We start from the raw sequence: 26052 nt of genomic DNA on the forward strand, positions 1-26052 counted from the left end.
GATGTTCTGTGAATGAAATGTTATTCTCAAAGTCATCTTCAAAGAGGGAAAAAGTTTTGTAATTTTATTAAACAAAAATTGTAAAAAGCAGACAATGTCCACTCTGAGTGGGCATTCTAAGCTATATAGCATGATTGGGCCGGCTTGGTAGCATATAAAATTTCTGCCTTTATACATCAAGTGGGTTCATTGTTAATGCTTCCTTTTCCTTCAATTCCCGCCTCCCTCTTGTTTACCATAATATATTTAGCATATCAAAAGAATCGGTGTGGGTTTTCCTAAGACAAGCATTGGTTGGGGGTAACATTGCATCTGCTGCCAACAGCATGATCCTATGTGCACTTTCAAAGGAGCCATCAGGATGGAACTACACATTTGGCAGCAAACATGGGGCTTCCATGGGCGTTTGTGGAAATGAAGTGGCAGGAGGTGGGTGGGATGCGACAGGGGAGGCTTTGTAAATGGGAAGCAATGGTATTGCAGTGGGATTAAGAAAGCACTCTCCTTATTGATTGCCCCTGCAAATCCCATCATCTACTTTTTAAATGGTTTTCTTGTAAGATTTAACGAATTTTAAGCAGGAGCCTGACACATTTCCTATTGCCTTTATGAGCTTCCAGCATTCTCCTCGTTGGAGCTTGCTAAATCAGTCCCATTAAAGGCAAGACTCGACCAGTCCTGTGTGCTCCTTACTCTCTCGGGTCTCTGGGAAGCATTATCGTAGTCGGTAGCTTGCCTCTCCACCATCCTCCTTCCTCCTTGACTAAAGGATCCCTTCGCAAATGTGGATTGAGGAACTCTCCAAATGAGTTGCAAGTTCCCAGGTGACCAGACCTTATTGACTGCCTGCCCAGCCATCAACAAGGTTTCTACTCTCTTATCTTAATAGCATATGTTTGGAAAACAAATCTATTGGCTATGTAAGACCAGACATGGAATAGCATGGTGCACGAAGAGAAGGCTGACTCCATCCTGATTGTGGAGGATGAAAGAGAAGCATTCTGAGTGAGGGATGCTTTGTAACAGGTCAAGTGACAACTCATATATGCAGCAGGAGATATTGCCTCTTTTCACCGGGGAGATATGTGGGCCCCCAGTTTGGGCATTACACAAGGATCACAAGTTTGTCATGTGCCTGTCCTCTCTTCTAGCCTGCTGCAATGCCCAGAGTGGCTCTTGAACACATTGATTTCAGTGCAGTTCGCGTCCCAATCAGTGTGGCCTGGATTGCAGCCTAAGCCAATCTGTAGGATATTAAGGTCAAGGGCAGCCCAACCCACACACAAGTAGTTAGAATTTAACTTGTTTTGTTCCATTGGCGGTAATGTGAATAACAAGCTCCATCCTTAACCCAGCTGAGCTAAATTGCTAAGGTTTAAGCCGGTTTAGCTCTGTAGATTTGAATGAGATTAAATCAGCTTAAATTAAAATGCTTCAGCTTAACCAAATTGCGAATCCAGCTGCAAATCGGATTAGACCAAAGCACTCTTATTTAACTAATCTGTAGCCAGCTTATTAAGATCAGTGTTTTTAGTGTGTGTAAACCATATTTGTATCAAGAGATTTGCCTTGTACCTATATCCAGCAAAATATGGATGCTGTATCAGTTTCCTTGGTACCTTTACTGAACACGCTGAACCTTATAGAAAAGGAAAATAAGACAATTTCCCAAGCTACATATGTTCCGTTTAATTCACTGCGAGTTCTGACTAATAAAGTCATAACCTTCCCTCCCTCTGTGCCATAACCAAAGTGGAAACCTGCCCAGCCGTGATCAATGCAAACTAATTTATTCATGGATACACTTTGGTTTCATTTTAATAAAACAAATTATAAACTTTTTATAATTTTATATTTATAATTTTATATTTTGTTAAAAACCTTATTTTTCGCTCTATAAGACGCCCCAGACCATAAGACGCACCTAGTTTTTGGAGGAGGAAAACAAGGAAAAAAATATTCTGAATCTCAGAAGCCAGAACAGCAAGAGGGATCGCTGCGCAGTGAAAGCAGCAATCCCTCTTGCTGTTCTGGCTTCTGTCATAGCTGCGCAGCCTGCATTCACTCCATAAGACGCACACACATTTCCCCTTACTTTTTAGGAGGCAAAAAGTGAGTCTTATAGAGCAAAAAATACGGTAATTTCATGAACAGGTATCTTAATAAACTATGCACTGCTGTAAGTGCAATACTGATCGTTATTTTGAGATTCATTGTACTATGATTATAGCATCTTTCTTAAATAAGTGTCTAGAATTTAATCGGCTCATCAGGGTTTCCCAGACTTGCTAGTTAGGGATGGTGGGAGTTGTAGTTCAAAATCAGCTGGAGACCCAAGTTTGGGAAACACTGATCTAAATCCAGTGGATGCTCCAGTCTGTGGACTTAATTAGGCCCAGCGCAGATCCCAATTTGATCCGCAAGGCCATTCCTCACAAACCATGCCTACCTTTTCCATCATATGTCACATTAGGTGTAGGAGCAGGCAGAGACATTGCCGCAAGGGAATAAGATGCAGTGTGGAGTAGGGGTTAGCTTGCTGGACTACTAGGACCCGGGAGACCAGGGTTCAAATCCCCACTCAGCCATGAAGCTCACTGGGTGACCTTGGGCCAGTCACTCATTCTCAGCCTAACCTGCCTCACAGGGTTGTTGTGAAGATAAATTGGGGTGGAGATGTATTTACATCACTCTGAGCTCCTTGGAGGAAAGATAAAAAGGTAAAGGGACCCCTGACCATTAGGTCCAGTCGTGGCCAACTCTGGGGTTGCGGCGCTCATCTCACTTTATTGGCCGAGGAAGCCGGTGTACAGCTTCTGGGTCATGTGGCTAGCATGACTAAGCAGCTTCTGGCGAACCAGAGCATAACCTTCCCTCCTTCTGTGCCATAACCCTCTGTGTTTAACCCACAGCACCATCTGCGTCCAGAGGAAAGATAGGATATAAATAAATAGGAGCATAAAATGAGCTTCCCACTTATCCTTTGCAAGCGGGACTTCTTGCCTGTTTTGTATGTTTTTGGAACCCCCCCCCCCCCATTCTTGTGACAGTAATTTGTTTGAAACTGTTGAATAATATACTCTAAAATTGTTGTAACCTTCCTTGGGACCTCATGGTTAAGGGCAGGTAAGAAATTGAATTATTACCATACTGGTTGTTATCATCATCATCATCATCATCATCATATCAGAACCATAAGAAATCCATATTATGATACTCTTTCGGAACAGTTATCTAATGATCTTTTGAAAGGCGGGGTTGAAGCATCTTGTGTTCAATGGAGGTCTATGCTGATGTCTTATGTGAGAGAGGTAAGCAGACCGTGGGTGTTTTGAAAAAGCTGTGAGTCTGCAAAGTGCTAAGCAAGAGGCAGACAACGTGTGGGTAGAGGAGGCTTCCTTAACATTTGTGCTTCTTTGTAATTGTTGACAGGAGCAGAAGATGAAATCCCTGGTTCAGGATTTGTGGTGTTCAGTTTATTTCTGGATGAAAGGCGGCCTTCAGGAAGGGGGAGGGAGGAATGGGGAAACAATTGCTAGCACCAAAGAGAGCACGAACCTATTGTGAGCTCCGTTTGAGCTAATAGTACCATGTGTTGTCAACGCAGAATGGATGGGAAGCTCTCTAACTTTGCTCAGTGAGGAATGCTTTCCCCTTTTTTCCTTTGTAAATAAAACAAGGAATATGTTTTCCAGTAGTGAAGTGCACAGCATAGAACTGAGTTCATGAACCAAAACTCAATGAGCTATTTTCCATGGGGTGATCGTGTCCACTTTCCATATAACCTGTCTTTCTCCTCCCCAGTGCCTTAGCCTGCAAGTTCCTTGGGAGCAGGAACAATTTGCAGGCTGGGGCTCTGGAGACGGATCCTTCTATGGGAGATGAACACCAACCTCTTATTGTAGTTGAGGGCTGCAGTGTATGTACATCCAGGCACACACTGCATGCCTCAGGTAAGCTGAGAGGAGGGGAGAGCTCCATTGTCCTTACCATATTCTGAATTGTGACCGCACTAAGAAGGCCATGTTTGTGTTCACCAAATTATTTTTTCCAATATTTTGCTTTCTTTTTTAATTACTGTGATTTTAGATTTTAGTCTGCAATCCTGTACTCACTCACTTGGGAGTAAGCCCCCATAGAACTAATTGGGACCTACTTCTGAGTAAACACACATATAGAGAAAGGGGAGGAATATATAGGTTTGTACTGTCAATTGTGATTCTTTTGTTACTTCTGAAGCCACATTGGCTATTATGTATGAAGGTGGGACACAAAATGTTGAAGCAGAACAAATATAAAATAATTTTAAAAGTCGATACAACCACTTCTGTTATAGAGGCATTTTGAGAAGGGTTTGTTCTGTAAAACAGAAACAGAAAGTATAGATGCAGCGCATGGTTGGAGGAAGAGTGTGTGTTGGTGTATGGCGTGTACATTCATTGCACAACAACCCATTTACCTGGAAAAGAAACAGCTTAAATTAACAAATGATTAAGGCTGCAATCCTATGCACACTTACCCTGAACAAACCCCATCTGATCAAATCCCTTGCAGCACAAATAAAAACATAATAAAACATTAAAAACTTCCCAATACAAGGCTGCCTTCTGATGTCTTCTGAAACTTGTATAGTTCTTTATCTCCTAGACATCTGAAGGGAGGGCATTCCACGAGGAGGACACCACTACCGGGAAGGCCCTCTGCCTGGTTCCCTGTAGCTTCACTTCTTGCAGTGAGGGAAGCACCAGAAAACCCTATTTATAAAGAATATTAGAGATAGCTTAGTCGGTAGAGCATGAGACACATTGGGCAAAAGATTCCTGAATTGTAGGGGGATGCCTCTTGTGGTCCCTTCCAATTCTACAATTCTATGACCTCTCGTTCCCCATAGTAGTGTGGTACACACACACACACACACACACACACACACAGGCAGGTTATGAGAAAAGTGGTTGTTTTCTTTTTTTTCTTCTGCAGTGGTGCAGTGCCTGCTTGCTTGTGTGTGTGGCAAGAAGGAGAAGGAGGGGGCAGAGCTCGGTGCAGCTCCACAACTGTACTGTGTTACATAGACACTGGATTGAACCCCAAATCTTTTCCCCGTGGAAAGAACGACAGACTTGGGTAGAAATACAATTGGCCTTTTCTAGTATGTGACTAGGGAGAGCTCTTTCTAGATTTCTTTTTTAAAAAAACAGCACACTTCTGCTCTCTAGTGCCAGAGGGATGGGTTAGTACACGGGCTATAACTACATTTTTAGGCAGTAGCAAGCAGGAACACATTAAAAGTTCATTAAATGACAGGACAACATTGGCGAGGGAGTTATTTTTCCCCTTTATACTTTAAAAGGCTATAATCAGCATTACTAGTGAACAAATAGAGTGGGAAGTGGGATAGATAGATAATTTATTACGGTCAGAGACCAGAGAGTGGGAAGTGTTCATCTCTGAAATGGAAATAGTAGAAGAGTCCATTTAAAAACACTGTCAAATTTGTATGGGTATGGGGTGGGGGAGGAGTTGGATTGTCACTTGTCACCATATGATGGCATTGTCACTAGCCACTAAGTTCCTGAGCTGTGGCCCCACATGCAATGTGCAGTTTCAAGGGTTCTGGATGCACTACCTAGGAAAAGAATCACATTTTCCCACCAAGAAAATGTGGCGTTCCTTATTGCTAAATAAATGCAATTTCTCTGCAGCAAGAATGCTAGTCTAAAATCAACTTTCTCGAAACTAGTTGAATGTAAATGCATGCCTCCCTTAAAAGATTTGCAGTAAAAACAGATAACATAAACAGAACGTCACTTGGGAAACCCCATAATTTGAAAATTCAACCCAGTGATCATGTCATCTACAAGGGTTATGAGTTCCTCTGAACATGCTAGGACAAGACAACTCTTGGCTGATCCAGTTATATTGAGGTTTAAGTCAAAGTGAGCTGTACTAGTAGCAGTTCCAGAAGAGTTAAATGCAGCCTATAGTACATGACAGAGCATTCAATATTTTGTCAGCCCATCACTTTCTTTTTTTCCAGCTGACTTTTGCAAAACTGCAGAACTCTCTGGATTTTACACCTGTCATCTAACTAGCTTCAAAATTTCTCACTTTTATAATAAAAGTGCACGTCAGCTAAAATGTCATGGATTCCCTATGCCACTTCGCAAGGGAATCCCAAGGACAGTGAAAGCAGGAGGAGGTTATATGATTGATGCACCTCGGAGGCTTGGTTAGGTTAAATGAGGGCTCGGGTGGTATCCAGGGCACATGGAATTCAAGAACACAACTGCTGGTTCTAGTTTCCACCCCATTCCATTATTATTTGCAAGCCATGGACCGCACCTCCTGCTGTGCGCATTTACTTAAAGCAGAACAGCATGCTCAAGAAAAGATCTTTGTAGTTTATTGGGGCTGTGTAAGGGACGCGGGTGGGGCTATGGGTTAAATCACAGAGCCTAGGACTTGCCGATCAGAAGGTCAGCAGTTCGAATCCCCACGACGGGGATACAAAACATACAAAACAGGCAAGAAGTCCCACTTGCAAAGGATAAGTGGGAAGCTCATTTTATGCTCCTATTTATTTATATCCCATCTTTCCTCTGTACGCAGATGGTGCTGTGGGTTAAACCACAGAGCCTTGGACTTGCCGATCAGAAGGTCGGCGGTTCGAATCCCCACAACGGGGTGAGCTCCCATTGCTCAGTCCCTGCTCCTGCCAACCTAGCAGTTCGAAAGCACCTCAAAGTGCAAGTAGATAAATAGGTACCGCTCCGGCGGGAAGGTAAACAGCGTTTCCGTGCGCTGCTCTGGTTCAGCTTAGTCATGCTGACCATATGACCCGGAAGCTGTACTCCGGCTCCCTCGGCCAGTAAAGCGAGATGAGCTCCGCATCCCCAGAGTCGGCCACGACTGGACCTAATTGTCAAGGGTCCCTTTACCCTTTACCTTTAAGGTATAATCATTTGCTCTGAGTGAGACTATCTTGTACATGAAGGCCCTGGGAGGAGCAGGGCTGCTAGATCCTGCCAGAAAGGGAATGGCTGGTTGAGTTTATAGACTTAATCATGGGAAACTTCCACTCCTGGTGCATGTGGGTTCAAGGGCGGATACTCAGATCTGATTCCCACCCTCCACTCATAGAACCTCTTTGTTCTGTCTTTTGCACAAAGAAGGGGTGGGTGATAGCAGTACAAAAAGAAAACAAAATGAATAATTGTGCTGTAGTTTCAGCAGCACCAAGAGCAAAAGGGGTCCCCCACTCCCAAGGTATTAGCGGATGAGAAACCTTGCATTAAAATTCTTACTTTTAATTATGTATGAATGTACATGCTAGGGTGGCTACTTAGCACGTTTTCAAAAAAGAGGAATGCATTGCCAAACGCAACACTGTGGTATTTAAATCAACAGAACTTAAAGGTTCTTAGCTTTGGTTGGATCTTACCCATATTGCTGTATATTGAATGAAGTATTGCAAATTAGTATCAGAAGTGCAGAGACCTCCTGGCTGCCGCCCCCCCCCCCCCCACTCTATTCCAGTAGCCTGGGAGAAATGACTAATTATAATAATAAGGTGGTTGCTTTTCAAGTGTCTTACCCATGGTTCATTAATTTTTTGAGTTCACTTATTTTCATAATCATGCAAGCTTTGAACTTAAATGCTGGCTTTTGTTTTTGGGTGTAAATTGAAAAGTAAATCGATGTTATTTTCTCTCCTTCCACTTCACCTGATTGCATAGATAGATACACACAAACAACAAAGTGCTGTTAAAATGTTGCAGTGTGGAGTACTTACTGTTTCAGATAGGCAGCCATGCCCCCTTCAGGTTACTCCATTCCGTTCCACCTCCCACCCATTTTCCCACAAGTCAGCCTGCATTCCATGACCACTGAGCATGCTCAGTCCTCGTTAGGTTTTATTATTATTATTATTATTTGGGGGCCCTTAGGGTTGTTATACTTCTGCAAGGCTTAGGGTTCTGTCAAGCCTGCTGATAATCTTCCTCTTGTGAATGTGTGCTGCTGCTTCAGCTATATAAGCATTGGCAACTATATGTGAGCATCAAAAATAAAGGAAATTACGTTCGCTATATCTATACAGTATAGAGAAATCTGTTCCTTTTATATGAGCTAGGGACTGCGTGCCATTTGGTTTAGTGGTCATACTACACAATATGGCAGCTGTCTTTATTTGCACAATACTGTACTTTAAAGTTTGGATCCAGACATAGTTGTGGGTAGTATCATGTGGCATTATTTTTCTATCAAAAGGAGAAAAGTTTAATCCTAAATGGCCCAAATCTACATATGTATTTTTCCACAGAGGGCAAGTATTCAAAAGGTGGAAATGAATATAGTTTCTTACCACAGGGTTAAGGTTGCCAACATAGCCTGATCCTTCGTTATTACCCAAAATAAGTATTCAGAGAAATATCTTCAAAACTCTAATGGCAAACTTTGTCATTTTAAAATAAAATTGGCAACTCCTAGATGCTTGGCCATTTCCCCAATTTAACTGCTTTTTTAAGAACTCTGGTGGATACAGGAGATTGTACTTATAGTCTGAATTAGTGAACGTTTATTCACTCTTTTTCAATATCTACAGTTTTGAAGAATTTTAACTTAAGTTTTTTGTTATATTGAACTCTTTCATATATATTTTTCTAGTCAAAGAAAGCCAATTCTTAATAAAAGATACCAAGCAAGTGAATTTGATTTTAAAAGTCTAAAATTACATATAATATATATTGAGCATAATAGGAGGATTTTAGCTTTAGATTTTGCTGCTTTTACGAATGGGTTTACAGAAGCTTCTGCTTTTGCACTAGAAATAATTATTGCTACCTTGGTTGCTGAGCAGCCAAATATAACTGAATGGCAATGAATCATGATTGTGAGTGGTCCCTTTTAGCAACAGAAATTGTTTACCCAAGGTTTCTTTAACATTTCTAAAGTCCTTTGTTAGCCATGCTTTATATATTATAGGGATGAGAAAAGTGAGCCCATTTTCTGTATACCACATCCACCCAACCATCAGCTGACATCACTGCAGGTGGGCGGGCGGACAGGGTTTAATACCGCATTGGCTGTGCACCCTGTTTCCAGCAGGGAATGAGATCGTGCAGTCAAGGCAGCAAGATATAAGTGGTGACTAAAGCCCTTAGCAAAAGTGCTGTTTGATGAGACTCATGTTTCTCCTTTAAGCCAGTGGAATCTACCCCACTGCTTCTGGCTGCACACCCACTTAAACCAGAAGTGCAGGCTTTTTCAAACAGTGCTTTTGCAAAGCACTTTAAGGCAGCACTGAGCAGGATCAGATCAAAAACTTTATTGCTGTCCAAACACTCAAAAAAACAATTTCAAAACTAGATACAGTTAAAACGACCAGACAGATGGAAGAAACCAAGGCAGTCATTTTGTTTTATATAGGGCATAATGACCTTTGTTTCTTATAACCTCCAAAAGAAACTTTGCCATGGCCAGTGTAATATCATTTGACCTGTCTTCCAAAAGATATTTAATATGGGAGGCTTCAGATTTTCCCAGCAAATTTGCCAGTAAGGGTTTGATCAGTTGGTCCCTTGCTTGCTCATATTGCCCACAATGCAGTAGAATATGCTTCATACAATCGACGTCCTGGGAACATAAACAAAGCCTATTCTGATAGGGGATGCCTCTTAGTCTGCCATTTAGAACTTCCGAGGGAAATACATTTAGTCTGGCTTTGGTGAATAAATGCCGATAGGTAGGTACAGACAAATTCCTAAGGTATGAGGATATCTGAAAGTCATACCCATATAGGATTCCAGCTGTGACCGGGCTGCAAATTACGTAAGATTGGGATCGCAGGTCGCTATGTGAGGTGTCCCAAAGCCTTTGCCTCAGGGATGCAATGTCGTAACCCAGATAATATAAGAGGAATGATGGCAGTCCAATCGAGGTGGCTTTTCTGGCCATAGGTTTCAGCCATGGGCTGACAAACTACTCATTGGTTAAATGTACTAATAATCCCTTCCCCAGGCCGAAAACAGAGATGTTGAGCCAGTATCTCAAGGTATCTCAATGCTTTGGTGGAGGGTGGGCATTTACCTAGTTTCCAGAAAAGAATTGAATTTCGGACAGTTTGGGACCTGTAATAGGGACTGAAGAAACTTTGCCTGGAACCTGTTGTACCAGACTTTTGAAGCACGGAGAAGTTGGGAAACAGATTTTGCATTAAAAACCCTTATGGGTGATGGAACATAATGGCCTCTCCTTGTAAAAAAGAATCGGAGTATAGCAAGTTTGAGCAGGATCTTCCCTGCAACTGCTGATGCAAAGGGAGGGTGATCCTTCAAAACAGTGTCATGTTGCTTGCTTTGACATCCAGACTTCAAAGGACCTGATCTCATGATGTCATTTGTGATATTAGTTGATTGACAAGTGGGTGGCTTATCCACCTGTCAAATTTGACCTGTAGAGCTGTTAAGTAGCCTATTGGGGAAGGGAAGGGCCATAGCTCAGTGGCAAAGGATCTGCTTTGCATGCAGAATGTCCCAGCTTCAATCCCCAGCATCTCCCTGTAGAGCTGGGACTGCTCCCTGCTTGAAACCCTGGAAAGCTGTCATTGTAGGCAGTGTTGAGCTAGATGGACTGTCAGGGAACTACCATCGGCTCAGAGGCGAGAGATAGAGGGGGAGTTGTGTTACAGGGAGCCTCTGAAAATCTTGCGAAGCAGTTCCTCTTCCTGAGAGGAGGAAAGCCCAGCCTCCAGTGGAGAAGAGGTGCAAGGAGCAGAGGATACTAGAGAGAGCCTTAACACCACGCCTGAGCAAGCCGGAGAGGAGGGAAGCACACCCCTGCCATCCCCGGTCATGTGCAGTAGTCTGAGGTGCAGGGAGGGGCGGAAAAGGCTTGGGGTGATGAAACTTTTATGTTGGGGGAGGTACAAAGACCGACCACTCCCGGATTTTGCTAGCAATTGAGCCAGACATGAACTTATGAGGTCATGTAAATAGTTTGCACCAAAATAAAGCCTGTAAAAGACAGGTCGGAGTCCTGCCTGGTTTCTCTCGAGCAACCACAACAGCATCTGACATGGACCAATGATCTGACTTGGTATAAAGTAGTTTCCTATATTCCAAGGCATCACTATACACTCTTTCCACACAGGCCTTTTCATCTCTTACTTTCAGTTGACTTTTTTTTTAAAAAAAAAAGATCAGTTACATAGGAGGTATTTTCTTTGGATGTCTCCAAGAAGGAGAAATATACACAACATAAAAGAAAGTGGTGCCTTTACAGCTCCCATGTTTTCTTTTTGTTGATGTGGTTCAAATATTTGTCTTCCGTGCATTCAACCAAAGAGCCTGAACGGCATGCATTGTTTCATCAAAAGAGTCTTAGCTTTTTGTGCTAGGCATTTTAAAACTGTGCTTCCTCATCCTATAGATGTGTTAAATAAGCATGAATTGAATCGCGGAAGGTTCCCCAATAACAAAACTGGTAACTGAACTTTGATCTTTTTTTTTAAAAGCCCCAGATGCCACATGGGTTTTTGTATTTAAATGTAGTAAACGCAAAACAGAATGGGGCGGGGGAGAGAGAGAATACTTGCTGTGATTGTCCTCTTAACATCTTTTCTTTCCCCTGCAGGAACTTTTTACACCAGAATGCAAGTTTAAGGAGTCTGTTTTCGAAAATTATTATGTAATCTACTCATCAATGCTCTACAGACAGCAAGAGTCAGGAAGGGCCTGGTTCTTGGGGCTCAATAAAGAAGGCCAAGTCATGAAAGGAAATAGAGTGAAGAAAACAAAACCAGCAGCGCATTTTCTACCGAAGCCATTGGAAGGTAAGCTTTACATTGGCATTAGTGGCATATCTTCGCTTTTTGTGCAGCACACAGAGTGAGTGACTTCAGGGGTACATTTCTATCATTCCCAAGGGTTTCTAAAGATTGCTGGATGACACCTCCCTAGCTCCAAGGAGTATTTTGTATATTGCTTCATTCTGTTTGAAAAGGGCACACATGAAAGGCTTTTTGTGTGTGTGTGGTGATACTTGATCAGAGCTTGAGTGTGGAAAGCCACTTTCGAAAGCACTTTTCCAGCATCTCAAAATGGACTGCGGATGTAGCATGGCTGCTAAAAGACAGGGCTGTGAAGAATGAAATTTTGTCTTTGTCGTAGGCTCAATAGGTGGCCTTTGAGAGAGCCATTCCTCTCCCACCAGCCTCAGTTCCCACCTGCAATATGGGGGTGATAAAAATATCACAAGGCTGTTGAAAGGATTGTTGAGGCAATATATGCAGAGCACTTTGCTTGAAAGTAAATTGTGAAATATAATTCAGAATAAAAATTCAGGGTTCGTGCTTTGTGATAAGTTTTTGTTTAACCAACTAGGGAAATCTGAATCTCAGCATATGCTTTTCTTTCTGATGATTTTTTTTAATGAAAATTGGAATGGAAAGTGCTTATAAAAGCTAAGTCAAATGTCCAGACCAGCCCATTTATATATCCAAGACTGAACAGAAGTAATGGAAGATGTCCCAACAAATTTCCCTACCCTCCCACCAAACTTTTAAAGATGAGGCATGGTACACTGGCTCATGAGACTCTCTCTCCTTGTGGGAATATTGAGATTGCAAGTGCACACTTGTCGGGACAAGTGGGTCTGCTCTCATCTCCAAAGGAAGTCCTGGCTATAGGTGGCAAGGCTGCACCCTTCTGTTCGGTCTCCCTCTCAGTCACTGCTGCCATCTGTTCAGTTTCTTCACCTTGACTGATCATGCTTTCCTCAGCCTCCATGAGTTCCCCATTCCATATGAACGCTGGAGGGGAATTCTGGCATCCCTGGTCCCTCTTCCAAAGTGACTGACAGGTTTCCTCCATCCCAGGTTCCCACAATTCAGTGCCCCCCAAACACACACACCTGCGTTTCTTCTTCTTCCATCATATCTTGCCAACTTTGCAGATGGCACTGACCCAGAGCTCTATCATAGGTCAGCCAAGGGTGAACACCTGAGGTAGGTAGAAAGCCTGGGTACAGGCTGTGTCTACTCCCCAGATGCTCCCCTGGACTCAAGCACGGGCACAGCCCCCTCTTGGGGGTTGACCAAACCAAGTTGAGTCCGTGGATTCCGTTAATGGAATACCCTTCACATAGGGATGGCGAGACCATTCCCCCATCCCTATCACCTGAACCAGTGCCTATCTGCAACCTTACAAGTTGTGACGATTTGCTACGTGACAGGTGAAACCCAAATGGCAACAGCCAATCAGCCAAGTGGGGAAAATTCCTGCCGTGCCCCTGCCCCAATGACAGATGACGCACAATGGCATAGCAAGGTCAATCGCAAAATGCCCTAAATATAGGGAGAGGTGGACCGATGTTCCGATGCACGAGCCAAAAGAGGAAGCTCTGGGTCACATGCATAGGTATTTATAGGTCCCTCGATCCATTGAGACAGCACCCCATTGGCCAGATTAAACCCAGCAATGAGGGACCTACCAGCCGGGTGTTGTGGCTGTCCAATATACCCACCCACAACAAGAGGGTCAGTCTTCCGGTCTCACCGCAACACGTCCCCTCTTTTAGGGAGGACGCACTTTCCAGAAGATGCTTAAAAATGTGCATTGACAGTTAATGAAATTAAACAAAATGCTGCACATTTTATGTTATGGCTTGGCCATTGGTTTAAGATTACGCTCCTTACATTTTCCTGAGTTTTAATTTAGTATTTATTTTTGATAACTCTATATCCGTCCTAATACAGTTTGCAATACAGTGGTACCTCTGGTTAAGAACTTAATTTGTTCTGGAGGTCCATTCTTAACCTGAAACTGTTCTTAACCTGAGGTACCACTGTATTGCAAACTGTATTAGGACGGATATAGAGTTATCAAAAAATGGGGCCTCCTGCTGCCGCCCGCCGGCACGGTTTCTGTTCTCATCCTGAAGCAAAGTTCTTAACCCGAGGTACTGTTTCTGGGTTAGCGGAGTCTGTAACCTGAAGCGTCTGTAACCCAAAGTACCTCTGTAGTAAAAAATAACTAAATGGCAGCATGAAAACAACCACAATCAAATATCATCCTGAACTGGTACTTGTGCTTTTGGGAAAGAGGTATGCAAAAGGAGGTGGCAACACAGGCAGGCTTGTCTGCACTACATGCGGCTGATTTTTTCACTTCTCCTTCTCTTTGAAAGCAAGGAGAGGGCCACAGATATGGCATTGCCACCAGTGAGTGCTGTTGCAAATGGCTCACTCTTTTGTTAGTGGGTAGACATTTGGGCTCTGCATAGAAATGTCACAGATCTACTGCTACCCCTTTCATTTAATGACCTTCTGGCCCTGATTGTTTAGATTTTATTTTCCCCTGTAGGTCTAGTCCAGAATAGGTTATGCCACAATAAAATCAATTTTTTGCTCCAACAGAAGAATGTGGCAACTATTCTGGATTTTATTTTCACAAATAGAGAGCGAGTGATGATTTGGAAAATATGAAAACATAAGTTATGCTTTCAAAACGACAGATTGTATAGATGTAATTCCTAAGAGTATGAGGCATTAGGAATGCACGATCCATATTGTATGCACATTCTTCTGCATAAATCTTAGTGAAGATGAACCATAGTACTATCATACACAAGAAATGGGAATCTGTGCATACTTATTATTTTTGTTATTTGTTAAATGCCTATTCTTTCCGCACACCCTAGCTCTTCCCATATCCTCTCTCTCAAGTACATAAACTTGCAAGAGCTCAAGTTACTTGCAGGACGGAATGCTGAATGGAAAGAGAGCAGCATGCACTGATCTGTGCCTCTCAAGGCCATGTATTTGTATTGAGAGGGGAAGGGAGGAAAGGGGTATTGGGTATGAATGATCCTTCCTCACATGTCACAGCACACGTAAACAGAACTAAGAAGAGTGGTGGTTTCCTGCCTCCCTGCTTAGTATGCATACATAACTTCTCCATCCTACTTTGGCATTGACAGAGCCAGTGCTTGACTTAACACTAACAGCCAGTGTGCCTACACCTCTATAGGAAATGCATTGAGCAGCAATTTCCCTAGGATTGGGAAGTCTGATATTGTTATAGTCTGTGTTTTCAAAATAGCACCATTAGTGGGCAGATTTTTTTCAACTGGGACCCTTAACCAATTATGGTTGGAGGTGCTGGCCTCGCCAATTTAGAACCAGTTATTAGGAAAGCTAGTTTTAAAGCTGGCCCTCCCAGTGTGTTTGTTAAATGCTAAAGGTGAATGGGCCAAGAAAACTATCAGGGTGGTGATGGTCGCCCTTACACATGGATATTTAATTAGTCTGCTAGCTGATAGAACGTGCATTAGCCTTGTGGAATCACTATAGGGGTGTGACAGCTTCCTGGGACAACTTGGATGGTTCAGATCTGGGAATAGCATGCCTGGTCTCCAGGCAATTTGGAGTGTTGTAGAAAGCTAATATATATCAAAACCCAAAAGGGATTTCTCCATCACAGGAGTCTAATTAAAATGTCATCATATTATAAGTAGCATAGCTGTCCCTCATTCAGACTGCATATCTACATAAATACTTGCTTTACATATCTTAATGTTGTAAATTTTAAACTCGCCCAGCTTCCAGTTCCCCATAACTTTTATACATATAATCAGAAGAACATATGACAACAACAACAACAACAACCATGTTTGTACCCTGCTCATCTGACTGGGTTATCTCAGCCACTCTGGGCAGTTTCCAACATATATAAAAGCATAATAAAACATTGCACAGTGAAAATCTTCCCTAAACAGGGCTGCCTTCATCATATGTCTTCTAAACGTTGTATAGTTACACATCTGCTTGACACCACTACTCCTTGGCGCCACTACAGAAAAGACTCTCTGGCTGGTTCTCTTTAGCTTCACTTCTTGCAGTGAGGGAACCGCCAGAAGGCTCTCAGTGCTGGATCTGTGTCGAGGCTGAACGATGGGGGTGGAGATGCTCCTTCATGTATACAGGGTTAGGGTTGTTTAGGTCAACACCAACACTTTGAATTGCGCTCGGAAATGTACTGGAAGCCAGTGTAGGTCTTTCAGAACCAGTGTTATACAAGTGTGTGTTTAAACTCCTTTATTTATTTATTTTTATAAAGCAGCAACTCAGTTAAATGGAGTTTAAGTATTGGGATCTCTCACATTTTACTTACGCATCTTATCTCTTTCTCTTCTCCCATGTAGTTGCCATGTATCGAGAACCATCTTTGCATGATGTTGGAGAAACAGTGCCAAAGGCTGGGGTGACTCCAAGTAAAAGCACAAGTGCATCGGCAATAATGAATGGAGGCAAACCAGTTAACAAGAGTAAGACAACATAGCCAGATCCTCATGGGTATTGTGACTTATTGAGCTCTCTTAAGTACGGCTGAGCATTTTATCCTTGCAAGACTGTCTCACTCTGGTGTCTGCGGATCAGCTGGAGGCAAGCAAATGCTTGCTCTTCACTCATCCCAAACTAGGTTATTGCAAGCGGATAAATCTCAACCCGTAACCCCTCCTACAGCAAAGAAGACGACACCTGGTTAACCAGCTGAACTCAGACCATGGAATGCCCTACCAGATATGGAATGCCTTTTTAATATCTTTTCTGTGACTGTGACACCTCATGTGAATGACATACTTCACAAGTACACTTGATATCCTGCCTGCTGACAGTTACCCATAACCCCCCTTTTGAGTCCAGGAAACCCATGTGTTTTAAGTTCAATTTTGTAGCACACAAAATAAGTAATTTCTAGATAGATGCTGTAAACCTGTGCTATTATGAATTTTCTCTTCTTCCCCCTTTTTTACAAGGCTGCTCGCTCTGCTGTTTGTGTGACTCCTTTGCAGGGATTGTGTTTCTCTCAGAGTTAAACGTTGCTGGTGGCTTAGTTCTGAAAAGCAATCAGGGAATCAGGGGAGCCTTCGAAACCCTATTTGGAATTATACCCGTCAAGGAATAGGATCATTGTCTCAGAGGTACAAATGGGGATTCGGCCTGAATACTCTCTAGTGTGTTCTTGAGGTTGGCATTGCTGAGAAGGGAAAAGCATCAAACATGGCCGGTCAACAATCTCTCGAGGCCAATGTTTGACATCCCCTGCCAGTTTCTTTTTGTGTGTGTGTTTTATACATATCACAGGCTTACTGGTAATGGTAACATTTGCCTTGCCCAGCGAGCAAGACCCACACATTTTTGGGAAAGTGGGTCCAAAGAACTCTGTAGGCCTTGTAGGCCTGAACTAAGGCTCATTTTTCATCTACTAGTCCTCATTATTTGAAAGTTAAAGAAAAAAAAATTAAGATGAATGAAAATTGCGCTACCTAAGTCCATTTCGAAACAATAGAATCCTTCCTGTTTTTAATGAATGGAACGTAATCCCATCCTTATTTTTTTTTGGCTGTAGTCCACTCTCTTACTCAGCAAAGCATGGGCAAGGAAGTTACTGTGTTCTTTTTTGCAGCACCAATGCAAGGGGTAGAATATACTTTAATACTTTCAGTGTTTTAAAAAAAGAAGGAAGTTTTTCAATGGGACATATTTAAAGAGTTCCTTTGTGTTTCTTTCTAAAAAAGCTCAGCATGCAGAGTTTAATGCTCTCTATATAATTTCACCAGTACCACATTTCCAATCCAGCTTTTTAAGATAATATATGCCCACCAAATTGCTAGGTTTACGGTGCCTTGCCTTGATCTCAGTATTCTTTCCATTGTACTACATGAACCTAGGAAAATTCTAACACAATTACAAGGCTAAGAACTTTTACCATTTGATTGCTTAATAAAAGAAATACTGTTGATATTTCCTGGATATCAGTTTAAGAGTGGGTTGAAGCCAATTGAGAAGTGAAATGACAAATGGCCAGAAGTCTTAGGAGACATGAGAAAAATGCTGTTAAGACGTTAAGTAAATTGGTAAAGAATTCGAAAGTGCTGATTAGAAAACTTGATAAAAGAAGAAGGCATGCTATGGACCAAAATGTACCTCAGTTCTGGAAAACCATGTATTAGACTATTCGGTGTTCATTTTCATGTCCCCCCCCCCCCGCCATTTCATTTTTTGAGACTGTGTTTTCAGAATGGCTTTTAAAAATTGTTTCACGTTTACATAAATTATGATCTGTTGAAATGTTCAGCCTGCTTAGGTAGTCAACTAGATTGAACATTGGTTAACTCTTGACGCTTACAAGATTTTCATAACAGCTTCTATTTTAATAAGCAAACACTTGATATACATCCAAGTAGGTTATGTGATGTTGCTTAAGTAGAAATATACAATGTAAGCATTCAGACCAATTTTTTTTTTGTTTTATTTCCATTTAAGACAAGAGACTGTTTAAGGTTGGTTCTTTTTAACCAGAAGAGTGAAGCACATAAAATGATGCTCAATTTTCCAAGCGCTTAAAAAGACAAAAGAAGAAGAAACTAAAGAGGTGTTTAAAAGCTATGAAAACGGTATGTGCACAAAAATAAACCCTGAGCATCCTTTTACCCCGTGGCTTTCTCAAAACACTCTCTTGTGTTCTCTACCACATAGGGACAAAAAGGACCAACTTCCCCTCCATTAATTGGATGTTCAGGGTGATCAGCAGGTGGTGTGGCCTTCTCATGCAGGTACACTTATGCGCAAGGGCTGTGTAGTAAATACTGAAACTGAAGGTCTCTAAACTATCCATACTTTGCTCTCAAATGTGAAATGTTTTGTGTTATTCTCTAAAGACTCAGTTCCAGCAGCCTACTGACTTTCATTCTAAATAGACAATTAAGTTTCTATACTGTGCAACTGGAATTAAAAAAAAACAAAGTTATAAAACAGGAAAGCAAAATAAAAAAGATGTGAAATGCATTCTTTCTGCAAAATTTTGGAATCAGTTTTGTATTGGTGGATAAAGAATGGGAGAGGCAGGTGTTGGGTTGACTTTAGCACTGGGAAGTTTGAAGATGGTATCCTATCTGGTCAGCTCATGCAACTGATTTTATAAGGCCAGCATAGAAAAAAAATTCTGCCCCTACTGCATCTTAATCCAGACTGCACTCATCACAGTATAGTCTGTTGGGTCTACCCTGCACTGGCAATTCTTCATCTTTTCATCTATGGAGAAGCTCATGAGACATAATCAAAGTTCTGCAAAATGGGATCAATATCCTTAGAAACACAACAATTTAATTTCCAACATGCAAACTCATGTTGCCAAGCCAACCTGTTGAGAGTGGCTAATATAATGTTAAGGCTGAGTTTATTTTTGTAATGTGAATGGTTGGCGCTGTACTGTAAGTAGAACACACAATGTCACCTTTGGCATTCTCTTCTGTGTCTGGAAGGGTCTTAAACCAGTGGAGAACCTGTTTCAGCACAAAGGAGAGGATTCATTGTTTCTTGTGCTTCAGTTACTCCTTTAGGTTTGTCTCTTGTCTCATCTGCTGCATGGGAAGAGGATGGTAATGATGAACTGCATGTCGTAGGCTATATGTATCAGACCTGTTGGTATGTACTGCTAAACTGACATACATATAAGCAATGAGTTTGTCTGCATTGTACAGTTTGTGTTTATTACCATTTTGTTGTATACACAGATGCAACATATTGAATAAAATATTTGTATGAAGGCATATTAAAAAACAACAACCCAACATTTGATATTTTACCCCCCAAAAAAGTTGTGCAAAGTAACATTGCATTGGCAGCAGTATAACAAAACATCATGTATATAGTTTGGCAAAATTCAATTCTCTCTCCTTTGACCATGCCAAAGAAAATTTTAGCTCCTTAATCTATTACCTCTCTTGCTGTTTTCCAGGACAACATGTTGCCATTTTGTTCCCTCTCAAATTAATTTCTGTCAAGCAACACTTGCTTTTCAACTGTCTGTTACTTGCTAAAGAACTGTACCAGTAAACTTGATGGAATCAATTTGTATTTACAGGTCAAATGTGTATACTGCCATGTAAACACCATGTTTGTGTTCCCACACTCCCTCAGTTTGCATGTTTTGTTGTGTTGGCTTTAGCTTCAGTCCCCGCAAAGGAGGCAGCATTATCAGCAAAGAACAAATATGGTAATGACAGACCCCAGCCATGTCATGCAGTTCTAATTGCAGAGGGAAATCAGACATTCCTCTGATCCCGATACCTGCTTGCCCTGATGGATTTCTTGGGCATATTGGGTTTTGCCATTCATGCCAACAGCTTCTTATGCTGAGATACATGAGAAAGGCAACCTAGATGAAGGAGCACCAAGCATGCATTAGAACTTGCCTACCCCAAACTCATCATTGGAACTGGATATCCGGGTGATGGACTGCAGCAGGATAAGATTGCACCTTTCATCCTTTTAGCAGTTAAAACAAAACAAAACACTTTTACTTTATTCTGCAAAATCTCATCTAAGTCCATGGAAAAACCCATTCCTTGCTAAAACACTGAATTAAGTACCACCTTTTGTTCTGTCTAGGAAGCATCCACAACACACAGGAGTTTTCACTAGCCCACCAACACTCATACACTCTTATAGGGATCTAATAGGGAGGTAATATATAAAAGTTTGCGACACACTTTAGGATTTTCTGTCCTTGAAGTTGCTTTAAAACTGACATAAAGTATTTGTATGAAATTATTTTTCCCTGCATCAATTTGATTTAACTTCTTTAGAATTATATTGCCCTATAGCAAACTATCAAGGCATTAAAAAAATAAATGACTACTTGCTATAAAGATTTTTGCCTGGGATGTGTGTGTATATATTGAGGGGGGTGGGCTCTTCTTACCATATGGGGGAAGGTTTTCACTGCCTTAGTGCCACTATGCTATGGCATTAGGTGATTTGGCTTACATGCCTTCTCTTATATTGCACTGAAATGCTTTTCAACTATGTCCTGACAAAACACCAACCATCTTTGGATACTTGAATACAATTTATTTTTAGCTATTTAGTTTAAAAATCAAATTCTTGTGATACTTTTCAAATGGAGGTATTTTATCCCCAAATGTTTAAGATTAAGAGTCTCATCTCCTGATACCTTTTTATTTGCTTCAAAGCAGGTTTGGGGGAGATAGGCTGCTAATTTGACCAGAGAAGCAGTGCAGGAGTAGCGGGTGCTAAACTCTTTCTTCCCATGCTGTCCCACTAGGCCCCACCCACCTCCAGCTACTTTTTAAGTTATGAAAGAGACAGCAGGAAAAGTCTCCTGCTCTGCGTGGCGTTTGGCTCTTAGTCTTTAAACAGACAGGTAGGATATGGAAAAATACCATCACTTTGGCCCTGGTTATCTCTTGACCCTATCAGATTATTTGGCTATCTTTCTGCTGCATATCCAGAAATTCAGCAAGTGATCATTATTTTCACTGGCAACCCCCTTGAGTGTGCTAACAACTTGAATACAGCCTGCTTGGGCATATTCCTTCCCTGAAGTGGACCATGGTTGTCCACAAATTATAAGTCACATCCTTTCTGGACTACATGAAGGGGGTCCCCACAGGAACACACACACCCTCAAACTTTGGGGGGGGGGTGTGTGTGAATTTATAAGACCTGTTTGCACTGGATTGAGACACGTTTCTTGAGTACATACTTGATCTTTCCTGGGGGAATTCTCATGAGAAAAGCATATTCACTTGCAATGTTCCACCTGCACTTTCAAGCGGCACCATCTCGGAAAGACTGTACCGCTAATTTTCCCTGAACATTTTTGTTGGGTTCAAAATTATACGTTGGGTTATAAAACTATACGTTGAATCTTAGATGTCAAGGGAAGTGTCAACTGCAGATTGAAGTGGGCAGTATATAAAAGCAACAAGCCAGCTTAGTTTATATTTCTGTATGTATGCCACTCAATCATATAGCCAACGACAATCCTCATTATGGCACACATAGTGAACAGGCTATGCAGGCAAGTGTACGACACCCAAGATGAAATCTTACAGCCTAATTAACTGTAGCAAAGTACATTCTCGGAAAAGTGAATGAAAATGGACGCTTACCCCTTCCTCCAGGTAGGTGGCTGTTGCGGATCCTGGTGCTCGGTCGCAATCCCTGAGATAGCCAAAACACACATTGCCAGGTGGCCATTGGGGGATTGCCCTGGCCGCCTGGGGGTTCCTGCCAGCTCCTGCACTTTAAATTGGCCAATGAGAGGCCTGCTCTGGGGGGTGTACCTCACTGGCTGAAAGAGCACTGGCTGCCCAGCTGCCCCAGCAGCCAGTGAGGCATAAAAGCCAGCAGCACCTTCCCTTCTCTTAGGTGAACTGGCTATGCATTCCAAGATGAAAGCTTACAGCTTACCATATTTTTCGCTCTATAAGATGCACCAGACCATAAGACGCACCTAGTTTTTGGAGGAGGAAAACAAGAAAAAAATATTCTGAATCCCAGAAGCCAGAACAACAAGAGGGATTGCTGCGCAGTGAAAGCAGCGATCCTACTTGCTGTTCTGGCTTCTGGGATAGCTGCGCAGCCTGCATTTGCTCCATAAGACACCCACACATTTCTCCTTACTTTTTAGGAAGGGAAAAGTGAGTCTTATAGAGCAAAAAATACAGTAATTAACTGTAGTAAAGTACATTCTCAGAAAAGTGATCAAAAATTACAACAATTTTGTTCCCACTGGACAAAGGGCTCCACGATATGAGGTTGAGATGGTATATAGTTATCAGAGGCATTCTTATCTCATTTCTTTCCCCACTTCACTATGCTTCCTCTGAAATCAGAAATGTGCAAAAGTTGGTGAAGAGCAGCAACGGAAGGGGCAAACCGCAAAGGTGCACAATGTTTTAATAAGATATTGCCACTAGTCTATCCTGAAGTTTTTCCAAGTCATAATTGTTCTTCTTTTAGAGCAATTTTGGTGGGTAGACTCGCTAATTCCTCAAATGTTTACAAAATTCTCCATTGTAGGGAACTCATTTTGAGGGCTTGCCACTTTGGTTTGTTTGCTCCCGATTGCTAAAGGTCACCCCTTCTTTTATTTAATGCATCACACATTGCACAGCTACAGCCCATGTTATTTCACCGTCTTAAGCAGGGTGGGGTAACAATAACTGCTAGGGGTTACTTATGTGGGATGGGAACGCTCCTGCTTTTCATGTTACCCTGTAAATGGCTAAGAAGTCTCTGTAATGACATAAAGGATAGCATTAGTAGTCATGATACACATGCAGTATAGTTCTATAGGAAGGCATGCCAAAGCCCACTGAAACCAAAGGGTTAAGATGTGCCTAACTGCATGCAATTGCCAATTGCCTGGGTGCCATTTTTGGTTAGTATTATCAGTTATTTGGTTAGTAATATCAGAGTGTTTACATCAGGGGTTGCCAGCCCAGCACCCATGCCATGCCATGCCATCCATGAAGGCTTCCACTGGTACCCATGGACAGGGACCCCAGACTGAGCTTTCACAGGGAAAAAGGCTTCTAGCCCTCCTAGAAAGTAAGTTATGGGGTAAAACATTCAGGTAACGTCCAAGCAATTTCTGTTAAATGCAAGTGAGTGCGGCATGGCCATTTCCCCTGGTACTGAGGGCTTCCTGTTGCTATTTGATGGCAATAGCCTGTGTGTGCGCGCACACACGTGCAAAATCCATATTGTATGATTTCCACAATCAGGATCAGCAGGCCACAGCTGACTTTCCAGCCACTTGCCAGGGGTGGCTGTCTCTCTAATTTTGTGTTATTCCATACTCCACGCAGCATTTTGTGTTACAGCAGCTATTTTGGAACTGGTGTGCCCAACACTCCTGAAAAATTTGAAATATGCCCACCCATCCAAAAAGGCTGGCAACCCCCAATTTACATAATCAGGCCTCGTAATCGTTGCTAGCAATGGTAAGAACTATAGTAGCACAAAGGACAGCCTAAAGGCAGCTACATAGATGTCTAAATACCAATGCAAGTCAGGAACCCAACACATCCTAAGAATTTATACAGCCAGCCTTGACTTCTCTCCTGCCTTTCTAGAAGATATTTTTACCAGTGGAAACACAATTTCTGCTCTTAGCTACAGTTGACTAACCATAGCGTCAGGATGTTAAAGAAGCAAAAACAGAAGAATGCTGCTGGAGCACATTAGGAACTAATTGGGTTGTTCCTATGTGCACCTACATGCACAATGCATGCATTACACTGAGAAGGTGGTTAATATGTGAGTTGAAGGTGTGAAGGGAGCAAATGGCCTCTTTATGTATGCAATTATTTACCAGCCCCCTAGTTCACACCAGTCATCTGATGAAATCAGCTTGTGCAATATAAACTGGTGGTAGGCACCGTTTACACAAGGAGCAAGAAGAAGAAAAAATGTATCCCACAATATTCCTATCTGCCCATTGATACAGGTCATCTGAATGGAGGTTCTCCTCTTTAATGGAGCTGCCCTTCGAAAGGAGATAATACACTGGGTTTCCGTTTCCATACTTTTCATGCTCAAAGTTCAGACTCCCCCGTTACTGTTCTGCCTCTGTACGTATTTTAGACCTTGGAGCTAATACATTAAAAGCTAGAGAGAGATAAAGCACAGTATGGTGTCCAGTTTGATTGGTGGCATGTTTCCTAGCTCAAGGCCATTTACAGTTTACACACACATACAAGTAAATGTGGCTGCAATCTGATGGCACCAACCCTTGCATGGAACTCTGTATGCAGAATGGGGCCCAACTTACGCACATAGAGCATTTCCTTTTATCAACAAGAGTCAAAATCCAATGCATATGGCTGAATTTTGATCTGGGGCAAATGTATTATAGTTGTCAGTCAGGAATAACATTTATTTTGAGCCCCTTTTAAGCTAAGTGCCCATTTAGCAATTTGTTATACAGATCAGCATTGACTGTGCAATGCTATCATTCAACTATAACCAATGTGGCTTAGATCCAGGCACAGGGAAGCCGCAACTATGCCCCATATTAATTGGACTGTGGATGTGCCATCCAATACCTTTCTACATAAATAAAGCCCAGCATTAGATGGCCATTGCAGTTGCTCTAGGGTCACAAAAATCACATGTCTAAAATATAAACATAGTTTTATAGACGTCTCTAGTCAAAGCAGCAAACCATAATTATGAATTATTGCATCACTGGAATCTTCAGCTAATACTGTATCAATATATTTTTGGAAGAGCACTATTTGGAGTTTAAAGATGGCATAGAGCAGCGCTGAGGAGTATCTGCCTGATTATGCATGCACATAACTCCTGTTTAATAAATTATGCACAGACATTTAGAGGTCACTGAGTACAGGCTCTGATAAGAGGTGTGTCTTTTGCTTTTAAAGGAGACAAGAAATGGAATCACATGAAGGGTTTTCTCCCTGTGTGTGTTGTGGGGGAAGGGAATTGTTCATACCCTGGTAATACTAGCTTCCTATAAACATCTCACACTTCAGCCATTTCTTTAAGGTAGCGGCTTTCTGTTTAAACAGTACCTGCTCTTTCTACAAAAATAAACTCAAGTTTCTACAGTAATTAAGAATATATATTTTGCAATGGTCTTTCCTCATTTCTGCATTATGGGTCAACCCAAAAGCTGAATATAGACATCTAAGTTGTTGCAACAAAATAATATATTAAACTTTTATATCTGGATACAAAGGTCTCCCCAAACATGTTAGCAAATTTGCTTTTGCCATCCTTTAACACAAAATGTAAGCATTATTTTTTAAAAAAAGAAAAGAAAAGAAAATGTATGTAATTTTTTCTCTCCGAGGAACCAAAGGGCTGCCAATTTCTCCATGTACAAAAAGTGATTCTATGTAAATAAAGCAGGGAACTCCCCGAGAGCTGTGCATTTCTTTTTCCATAATTCAATGTGAACTCCACACTGAGCAGCATTTCACCACTAAAAATAAAATTAAAAAATTGTTCCTAAGACTGACCTATTTGTATTTATTGTTCTAAATCCACAATTTCAATTTTCTGTGCTGTCCTGTTCTAAACGCCTTTGACTCTCTACACAATCACACTGAACAGATGAACTCAGGGCTGGCATCAGGTTTGGGTAGCTGGAGAGGCTGAGGCTGGGCTTCCCTATGATATATCTGTCCAATACGCCCTGCATTCCCCTTTTCTTT

The 26052-nt window shown here is 41.8% G+C and overlaps 1 protein-coding gene and 1 long non-coding RNA gene across 4 annotated transcripts in view; both read left to right on the forward strand.

The window, feature by feature from the left end:
- Window positions 1-20709, forward strand: part of FGF14 (fibroblast growth factor 14) — a 301405-nt gene extending 280696 nt beyond the window's left edge. For all 3 annotated transcript variants that reach the window (XM_079973074.1, XM_079973075.1, XM_079973073.1), the window contains exons 4-5: window positions 11629-11827; window positions 16198-20709. In XM_079973074.1, the coding sequence (XP_079829200.1) occupies window positions 11629-11827; window positions 16198-16334 (336 nt within the window). In that variant the 3' untranslated portion in view covers window positions 16335-20709. The remainder of the gene's footprint in view (window positions 1-11628; window positions 11828-16197) is intronic.
- A 1797-nt stretch (window positions 20710-22506) lies between these two features.
- LOC307214336 lies at window positions 22507-25850 on the forward strand. Its single transcript, XR_013837931.1, has 2 exons — window positions 22507-23204; window positions 23255-25850. It is a non-coding gene; the product is annotated as an uncharacterized lncRNA (long non-coding RNA).
- The last annotated feature ends 202 nt before the right edge of the window (window positions 25851-26052 follow it).

Source organism: Podarcis cretensis (genome assembly GCF_951804945.1).
Source record: "Podarcis cretensis genome assembly, chromosome: 4".
NCBI lineage: Eukaryota > Metazoa > Chordata > Lepidosauria > Squamata > Lacertidae > Podarcis > Podarcis cretensis.